Below are 9,806 nucleotides of genomic sequence, written 5' to 3' on the forward strand. Positions count from 1 at the left end.
TATATATATATGTGTGTGTGTGTGTGTGTGTGTGTGTGTGAGTGATAACTTGAGTATTATTTACTTATAGAAATGCAATTTTGTAGGTTCAATCTGACTAGCTGTTCCAGTCAGTTCATATTTCGTAAGTCACTTTTCATTAATGTAATGAAAAACCCGAGACACCCTAGCTTTAATGTAAAGATACTCAGATGACTCCATGAGCCTAGTTTCCAGTACCAGCTTGTGAACAGAATGACATCACATTGGGGTGGATCAGCTTGTGTGAGGAAGCCTAAGAGTGAAAGCAAGAAATAGACAAAGCTAGTTGGGCTGAAACATTGTATATCAAAATTCTGATTTTCCATGAGCAGGAGACCAATGTCTTATTTCAGTGTAGGCTTAAAGGGCAGGAACATTTATTCCTATTTTCCATACACCTTCTAATTTTTTCATGCCCTTTTCGTTCTGATGTGTGGCATGTGGGGAGGACTAGGTTCACAGAATGGCAGGTTGTCATTTGAGAATACCTTCTGTCTTCTATCTTTCACATAGGTTGTCCATTCTTTTGACTACTCATCATCTTGATAAATGAAATAATAGAATGCTAAGATGATGCTACCAAATAGTCACCCTTCAAGGGTAAGCAGCAAAATGAAGAATCCTTGCTATTTCTGTGCTTCAACCATTTGCTTACTGCCATAAAAATGTGTGTTGGCTGGTTCCAACAACTATACTTCTCTATAAAACATTAAAAACGATCTTCCTAATAGTAATATCTTATTCTAACACAATTTTTGAGTGATTTTTCTTTTGTACAAAAGAGCATGTTCTATTATGGTCTTTTCCTCCCTCTATGTTGTATACTTTAGTCACATTTCTGTCAATACACCTTGCTTTACTGTCTTCCTCATTGGCTCCTTCTTTTTCCTGAATAGTCTCCCTTTCCTGTGCAGTTCTTTTTAGTTTTTCTACTCCATTTTCACATGTAAGACTTATCTGTCAGCTGCTCAAAAGCAAACAAATTGCATCGTTTGAGAGAATGAACTGTCTATCAGAGTTTACTTTTAGATTTTCTGTGTGTCTGCAGCTCTGAGAATCATCACTGAGGTTCAGAAAAATCAGAATGGTAAAGGAATGATCTGTTGGGGTAGCATATGACTTGTTTGATTGATACAAATCATGGTCTGACCCCTGCAGCGGGAGCTGCTGGATGTGGTGGATAACAACGAATCTGCAGTGATTGTTGCCCCAACCTCCTCTGGCAAAACCTATGCTTCCTACTACTGCATGGAGAAGGTGCTGAAGGAGAGTGATGAAGGCGTGGTTGTGTATGTTTCACCCACAAAGGTAGGGATCCAGTGCATGTAACATTTTTCTTTATTCCAAAGCTTACTCAAACTATTAGACAGGGAAATGTGGTATATCTAGTTTCGTTTATCCATTTTCACCGTTTAAAATTGGCATACAAAATAATGGGCTTCATAATAGAATTTTTGTACATTATTTTTGACCCTTCTTCACCACTACATCTCCCATGATATAATCTCCCTCTACTGCTCCCTTGTGTTCTCATGTAGCCCCCATTCCACTTTCAAGTCATATATATTCTATTATCTTATTTCCCTTCTTCTCTTATGACCTATAGCCCTCTCATGATTCCCTTAATGCCCTATACCCACTGTCTCCCACATTATATCTATATATATAATTATATATAATTTAGTTTTATATATACAAATATTATTAAATAAATATTTAATAAAATTAAATATTATTATTAAATAATTTTATAATCCAAATATAAGAGAAAACATGTGGTATTTGTCTTTCTGAGCCTGTGTTATTTTGTTTAATATAATAATATCCAGCTGTATCTATTTTCTGCAATTTCATTTTTGTGTTTCTTTGAATAGAGTTGTGTATTTGTACAACATTTTTTTTCTATTAGTTTGCTGATGGACATCAAGATTGCCTCTGTTTTCTAGCTATTGAAATAGTGGAGGTAACAACATGGATGTGCACATATCTCTTTAGTAAGACTGGAAGACTTTGGGGTCTATACCCAGGAAGGAGTGATGTAGCTAGGTCATGAGGTAGTTTCATTTTTCATGCCTTGTTAAACCTCAGTAATGATTTCTATAGTGGATATACCAGATTATACTTTTAACAGTAGTGATTAAGAGTTCCTCTTTCCACGTATTTTCTTGACTGTTAACATTTGTTTTCTTAACTTAACCATTCTAATGGGAGTGAGATGGAATCTCAAATCTTTCTCAAGGTTTCTGTTGTTATTCAGAGTGTTTCTGCTATACTCAGAAGTAGTAGAATTTTTAGATGTACATTTTGTATATTTGCATATTTTGACTTCTAAATACTAATGATTTAGGCAGTATTATTTTTATGACTTTTGGTCTGTCGTATTTCTTTATTCGTGATGTACTTGATGACATATTTGCCTTTTTTCTTTTTCTTCTGTTTTTACATTTTTTTGTTTATTCTGTGTATCTCTTATGTAATGTACCTTGATCCCATTCATTTCCCTGTCCCTTCACATCTGCCCTCCACACCTAAGCACCCTCTCAAATAAAACAAAATTTAAGAGAAAAAAGAAAGAAGGTAAAAATTAAAAATATCATCATGAAAGCTGCAGTGAGTCACGCAGTAACCCCTTCCCCCATAGATCTTTACTTTCAAGTGTTCATTGCAGAGTCATTGGTCTGGTTCAAGGCTTCTGGATTCTTTTACACTATAGATGCTGGGCCCTCACTAGGACTCTTCTTGGATATTCTGTTGTTGCCCTGTGTTTGGAGATCCTGCAGCTTTGGGTCTGTGGATCAAGTGCCTTCACATGCTACAGCAGATCAAGGATGGGGTGGATGTTGGGGTGGCCCAAAGAATAACTGTAGTTCTGGGCCTGGGCAGCTGTTAGGTTGGTCGACCAACCAGCTCTCCTTTGTCATCACCACTAGGGTAAGCCCTCCAACATTGCTGGGGTTAATTCTTCTCTTGCAGCAATGAGTAAGGGGTGGGGCCATTTCTCCTGCTTTCATGCCCTCCCACACCTGTACCATTAGTGTCAGCTCCATTATGTTGCTCAGGTGAGTTACAGGGGCCGCTCTTCTGAGTGCTGCAGCTAGTGCCAGACAGGGACTGCCCTCCCTCTCTTATAATACCAGGACTAACTTCTCTACCCATCTCAGGCATTGATGGATGTGAGGTTGGAGGAGGACATCTTCCTTCTGCTCATGCTACCACCTGTCTAGTGAGTAATGGGGATAGTTCTCCTTGGCTCATAACGCTGGGATGGATGATCCCCACCTCTGACCACCAGGCAGTTCTGCTGTGCTGCCCAGGCAAGCATCAGGGCAATTTCCTGAGTGCTGCAGCTTGTGAGGAAGAGGGTCAGCTCTATTATCTGCTGCAGGCAATGAGGGGTGTGGAGTAAAAGGGGGCATCTCTCATCTTCCTACACCACCACATGACAGGAGTAGTGAGGACAGCTCTGCCATGCTTACAAGTTTACAGTAGATTCATTCACAATTCTGCCAACAAGTTCGGCTCTATTGTGCTACCCAGGTGAGGTGCAGGGCCTGCTCTCCCAAGATTTGCATCTAGTGGGGGGCCAGGACAGCTTTCCTGATCCTATGACTTTAGGCTATTTCTTTTATTTTTACTTTTTATTAAGCAATATATTTGTCTCTGCTCCCCTCTCGTCCTCCCCCATGATCTCCACTCTCCCAATTTACTCAGAAGATCTTGTCTTTTTCTGCTTCCCATGTAGATTAGATCCATGTATGTCTCTCTTTGGGTCCTCTTTCTTATCTAGGTTCTCTGGGATTGTGAATTATAAGCTGGTTTTTCTTTGCTTTATGTCTCAAAGTCAATTATGATGAGTACATACTACATTTGTATTTCTGGGTCTGGGTTACCTCATTCAATATGATGTTTTCTAGATCCATCCATTTGCCCACAGATTTCAAGATGTCATCATTTTTTTTTCCTGCTGTATAGTATTCCATTGTGTAAATGTACCACATCTTCTTTATTCATTCTTTGGTCGAGGGACATTTAGGTTGTTTGCATGTTCTGGCTATGACAAACAAAACTTCTATGAACATAGTTGAGCACATGTCCTTGTGGCATGATTGAGCATCCTTTAGGTATATACCCAAAAGTGGTATTGCTGGGTCTTGTGGTTGATTTCTAATTACCTGAGAAATTGCCATACTGATTTCCAGCTGTTGGTACCAGTTTGCACTCCCCCCAGCAATAGAGGAGTCTTCCCTTTACCCCACAACCTCTCCAGCATAAGTTGTCATCAGTGTTTTTGACCTTGGCCATTCTTACAGGTGTAATATAGAATCTCAGAGTTATTTTGATCTGAATTTTTCTGATAGCTAAGATTGTTGAGCATTTTCTTAAGTGTCTTTCAGCCATTTTAGATTCATCTATTGAGAGTCCTCTGTTTAGATCTGTGCTCCATTTTTTATTGAATGTTTCGTTCTTTTGATGATCAACTTCTTGAGTCTTTGTATATTTTGGAGCTCAGACCTCTGTCCCATGTGATGTTGGTGAATGAATATTTTTTCCCATTCTGTAGGCTGCTGTTTTGTCTTGTTGACCATGTCCTTTACTTTACAGAAGCTTTTCAGTTTCAGGAGGTTCCATTTATTAATTGTTTCTCTAGGTGTCTGTGCTACTGAGGTTATATTTAAGAAGTGGTCTGTGCTAATGTATTCCAGTATACTTCCCTGATGGAGGAAGGTCATTGGCTAATAAAGAAACTGCCTTGGCCCATTTGATAGGCCAGCCTTTAGGTGGGTGGAGTAAACAGAACAGAATTCTGGGAGGAAGAGGAAGTGAGCTCATACACCTTAGCTCTGCTCTCTGGGGCAGACGCGATGGGATTTTTGATTTGGTTCCATTAGTCCTTTGGTCTGTTTTTATGCCAACACCAGGCTTCAGGCTGTTTTCAGTACTGTAGCTCTGTAGTAGAGTTTGAAGTCAGAGATTGTGATGCCTTCAGAAGTTCCTTTACTGTGCAGGATTGTTTTGGTTATTCTTTTTTTTTTTTTTTTTTTTACTTTTCCTTATGAAGTTGAGTATTGTTATTTCTGGGTCTGTGAAGAATTTCTCAGGGATTTTGATGGGCTTTGCATTGAATCTGTAGATTGCTTTTTGGTAAGATTGTCAGGGCTAGTTTTTAATCTTGCCTCAGGCATTGATAGGCAGGGAGTGAGGAGGAAGGAACCTCTCCTTTGCTCCCTCATGTCTTCACAGGAGAGATGAGTGACGGGGGCAGCTGTCCATTGCTCACTATTTCAGAGCTGGCTAACCCTCACTTGTGCCAATAGAGTTGGCTCCATTGTGTTACCCAGGCAACAAGACCTGCTCTCCCTAGTTTTAGCTGGTGGGGATCAGACAGACAGTTCTCTGTTCTTATGACTTCACGGCCTGCTGTCCCCTCTGCCTCAGGTGTTGATGGGGGATAGGGTGGAGGGGTTGAGGGTAGAGGAGAGGCAGACATACATTTGCCTACTTTGTACTAATTCATCAGATTTTGTGTAACGAATAATATATCTATTTCTGAACCACAATGAAATATACCTTCATGGGTCAGGCTTTTACCTTCTAATGATAAAATTAATATTTTTGTGTAATTGGAATTATCCACACTTTCATTTGGGGTAGTCTTCATTAGGTGTTCCTATTACTGTGATAAAATGCCATGACAAGAAACTTTGGAAGAAAGGGGTTTATTAAGTTTTCTGAATTCATAGCAGAATATAGTTTTGAAGAGCTCCATCATTACATTAATTTTTGCTGATATATACTTTATTATATAACTACTACATCTGTTTTCCTGTCAATTAGGCACTTGTGAATCAAGTGGCAGCAACTGTCCAAAATCGTTACACCAAAATTCTGCCAGCTGGTCAAGTTGTTTGTGGCGTTTTTACTAGGGATTATCGTCATGATGCCCTGAACTGCCAGGTTTGCCATACTACTTAATAAACTTGATATCAGATTATATAGCAATGTTGTATTTTGCTTCAGTGAAAATATAAATTTGTTTACATTATAAATCATGTAATAAATAGAACTCATTTTCTTTAAAGATGCTTTCATTTTGATTTAAGATTTTAGTTTATAGTTCACTATCAAGTTGTTTTACAATGAGATTCAAAAGGATTCAAAGAGCTTATCAAACTATGGAAACTTAGTGGGTAGCAAAGTATTATCATAATTACTTTCTCTTGTTAAAAGTTAAAAGTGTTGTGTTGTAATTAATGAATGTGTTGTTAATGAAGTTTTAGTTTTCTTAATGAATTTTCAGATTAATAATTAGGATGAAATGAAAGATAAGACATGCTTATAGTACATTATATTGAAGATTTGGCAATGTATTACTGAAATTGCCTTTCAAAAAAATACCTTCCAACACAAATTCTTTGTTAGTGTTAGATTTGAAAAGATTCAAAATAGGTAAAATTAAGCCAGGTAGTGGTTGTACACATCTTTAATCTCAGCGCTTGGGAGGCAGAGGCGAGTGGATCTCAGTGAGTTTGCGGACAGCCTGGTCTACAAAGTGAGTTCTAGAACAGTCAGGACTGTTACACAGAGAAACCTTGTTTTAAAAAGCAAAAACAAAAAGAATATTAAGATTAATGACTTTGATTCTTATATATTTTTCTTTTAAAAATATTTGTTTAATTAACATATTTTTATTTATTCCTTGAGAATTTGATATGTGTTTGAGGTGTATTAAGATCATATCCACCTACCCTGTTTTCTCCTTCTACCTCCCTTCCCTCCCTCCATTCTTCCACAGGCCTCCCAGTATCATGTCTCTTTCCCAACAGCCACCAACTGCCAATAACTCCTCTGCGGGGGCGTAGCCTTATGCGTGCTTTCTCATTCATGCTGGAATTTTGACTGGTTTGCTCTGCAGGTTTTGTACAAAGATAACCACAGTTACTGTTAGTGCATGGGTGGAACTGCCAGGCCTGGTTCAGAAGACAGCAGTTCACAATACACTATGCCTTCCACTAGCTCTCTCATTCTTTCCATTTCCTTTGCTGTTTGTTGTGTTTGGAAAGAGGTCAAAATATGTCCCATTCAGGGCTGGACACATTTGGAAGGCTCATTAACAAGAATATGCACTTCAAATTTGATATTTTATTATTTTGTCCCAGGAAAATTGAAATTTCATGTGGTTTAAACTATTATCACATGTGCAATGAATCCAATTCTTAGATGTAGTATCATGTTGAAATAGAAGCGGCGGCAGGGCTGCGTCCCCGGCACCCGGCCGCCCGCATGGCTAGTTTATACCCAGAAATAATTACACGGAAACTGTATTCTTTCAAACACTGCCTGGCCAGGCTAGGTCCAGTTTCTTATTGGCTAGCTCTTACATATTGTTCTAACCCATTTCTAATATTCTGTGTAGCCCATGAGCTGGCTTACCAGAGAGGATCTTAACCTGCGTCTGTCTGGAGTGGGAGCATCATGGCGACTCTTACTCAGCTTCTTTTTCCCAGAATTCTCTTCTGTCTACTCCGCCTAGCTAATTTTCTGTCCTATGAGGGCTGAGGCAGTTTCTTTATTAATAAGAAATCACTCCCACATCAGTATCAGATCTTCATTATTAGAAGATACATTCAAGAAGCTTTGCCTCATGTAGTTTTATAATTATGCACATTCTAAGTGTTACTTCACATCCTACTGCTGTTTTTAGGTCCTTGTTACTGTGCCTGCCTGCTTTGAAATTCTCCTACTGGCTCCTCATCGCCAAAGCTGGGTGAAGAGGATCAGATACGTCATATTTGATGAGGTAGGCTTGATTTTACATCTCAGGCTAACTTCCGATTGTTCATAAATACTCTATGTCTTTGCTGCTTTCAAACATCTGCCCCTTGGATGGAGTCCAGATTTGGAGGCAATTCTCTTCTGACCATTTCCCCAGCTAAACTATCCTCGTGGCTCACTTCTGTTGTGACTAAATAGTGTGTAATGGTGAGAGTTCTGCATGCATGAGGAACCGGTCTTCAATGGTGATGCTGTTGTGGAGGGAACAGAATTAAACTCATGACACAAAAATCGAAATCTAGTCCAGTCTCCAAAGCAAAGGGTTTTATGCTCCAGCAAGGAATGAGAAATGATTCTGTCCATCATTATCTTGAAGGAAAACAAATGACCTATTCAAATATGGTTCTAAAAGTATATTTTCTTTTTTTCAGAGATCATATGTATTCTTTTTAGTTTATTAGATTTTTAAAAACAAACAATCCAAATTCCCACTCCCTCCACTCCTCTCATTCCCTCCACAAACCCTCCCACCCCAGCCCCTCTAATCCTAAAGCACTTTGCTTTATGGAAGGTCCAAGGCCCTCCCTACTACATCTACGCTGAGCAGGGTATACATCGAAATAGAATAGAATCCCCAAAAGCCAGTACATGCAGTCAAGAGTAATCCCAGTGCCGCTGCCAGTGACCCCTCAGTTTTCCCCCAGCCATACAATTGTCACCCACATTCAGAGGGACTAGTTTGGTCCTCTGCTTAGTCTTTCAGTCCAGCTGGAGTCGGTGAGCTCCCATTAGCTCAGGTCAACTGTTTCACTAGATAAACCCTTTATGGTGTTGACCTCTTTGCTCATATTCTCATTCCTTCTACTCTTCAACTGAACATTGGGAGCTCAGTCCAGTGATCCAATATGGGTCTCTGCCTCTGTTTCCATCTGTTATTGGATGAAGGTTCTATGGTGATATTTAAGATAATCATCAGTTTGACTACAGAAGAAGGCCAGTTCAGGCATCCTCTCGTTTATTGCTTAGGGTCTTAGCTGGGGTCAGCCTTGTGGATTCTTGGGATTTTTTCTAGAGCCAGGTTTCTTGCTAACCCCATAATGGCTCCCTCAACAAGATTATCTTTTTCCTTGCTCTTATATCTGTCCTTCCTCCATCTCAACTATCCTCATGTTTTCTTCAACCTTTCCCCTCTTTTCTTCTCTTCCCCTTCTCCCTTCCTTCTACCCCCCATGCTCCCAATTTTGTCAGACGATTAGTGTGTTTCCAATTTCCAGGTGGGTCTATATATGTTTTTCTGTAGTTCATGATCCTAGAGAAGCTAAGTAAAAAGTATGTTTTCAAAAAGGCATTTGTGAGGAAATCCAGAGCGAGGAACTTATTGTTAATCTTAAAGAAACAAGGAAAGGAAGCATTTGCTTATGGTTGCAAAGGAGATTCTGATCGAATGGGCTATATTTCAAGAAGTGAACCTTAGCTGCTGGTACACAGCTGGGTCAGGTAACTTGGGAGAGACCAATGGAAAAATGATCTCAGCTTACTCCATCATTAAAGCTAGAGATCCAGAGAACCTGGAGTCCCACTGAAGTAGTACCTGTGGATCAGTGTCCCTGAGCACTAGAGTGGGGTGAAAACCAATGTAGATGTAGATGTTCTGATGGAAACCACTTAATGGAGTTCTATAGCAGCATCATTCAGTATACTTATTCAGAGGCTTAGAGCCCCATAGAAAAGTACATTCTTCTGTTCCTGGATTTTAAACTGAAAAGACAAAAAGAAACCTATATTTAGTTTATCTTTACTTTCTTAGTAATAATAATAATAATAATAATAATAATGAATAAGTAGTTTGTAGTCCTGGAGATTAAGTCCAGATCTTTGAAATAGTTCACCATTGTCCCTAATCCCCAGCCTTTTCCTTTGTGTTACAGACTTGAAATGACCCAATAAGTTGTGCTTTTATTTTTTTGAATACTGATTTGTTATGTTTATTTTTACTTAACCTACATATTTTG

The 9,806-nt window shown here is 39.1% G+C and overlaps 2 protein-coding genes across 6 annotated transcripts in view; both read left to right on the forward strand.

The window, feature by feature from the left end:
* The window catches only part of LOC126513430 (probable ATP-dependent RNA helicase DDX60), a 479,040-nt gene that overhangs the window by 418,408 nt on the left and 50,826 nt on the right, over positions 1–9,806 (forward strand). The gene's annotated exons all lie outside the window — the stretch shown is intronic.
* LOC126513431 (probable ATP-dependent RNA helicase DDX60) overlaps positions 1–9,806 on the forward strand; it is a 48,637-nt gene that overhangs the window by 35,333 nt on the left and 3,498 nt on the right. The window contains exons 17-19 of the mRNA XM_050161807.1: positions 1,180–1,329; positions 5,857–5,976; positions 7,724–7,819. Of these exons, the coding sequence (XP_050017764.1) occupies positions 1,180–1,329; positions 5,857–5,976; positions 7,724–7,819 (366 nt within the window). The remainder of the gene's footprint in view (positions 1–1,179; positions 1,330–5,856; positions 5,977–7,723; positions 7,820–9,806) is intronic.

This window comes from Alexandromys fortis, unplaced genomic scaffold (assembly GCF_014885135.2).
Source record: "Alexandromys fortis isolate MF-2015 unplaced genomic scaffold, M_Fortis_MF-2015_v1.1 scaffold_137, whole genome shotgun sequence".
Taxonomy (NCBI): domain Eukaryota; kingdom Metazoa; phylum Chordata; class Mammalia; order Rodentia; family Cricetidae; genus Alexandromys; species Alexandromys fortis.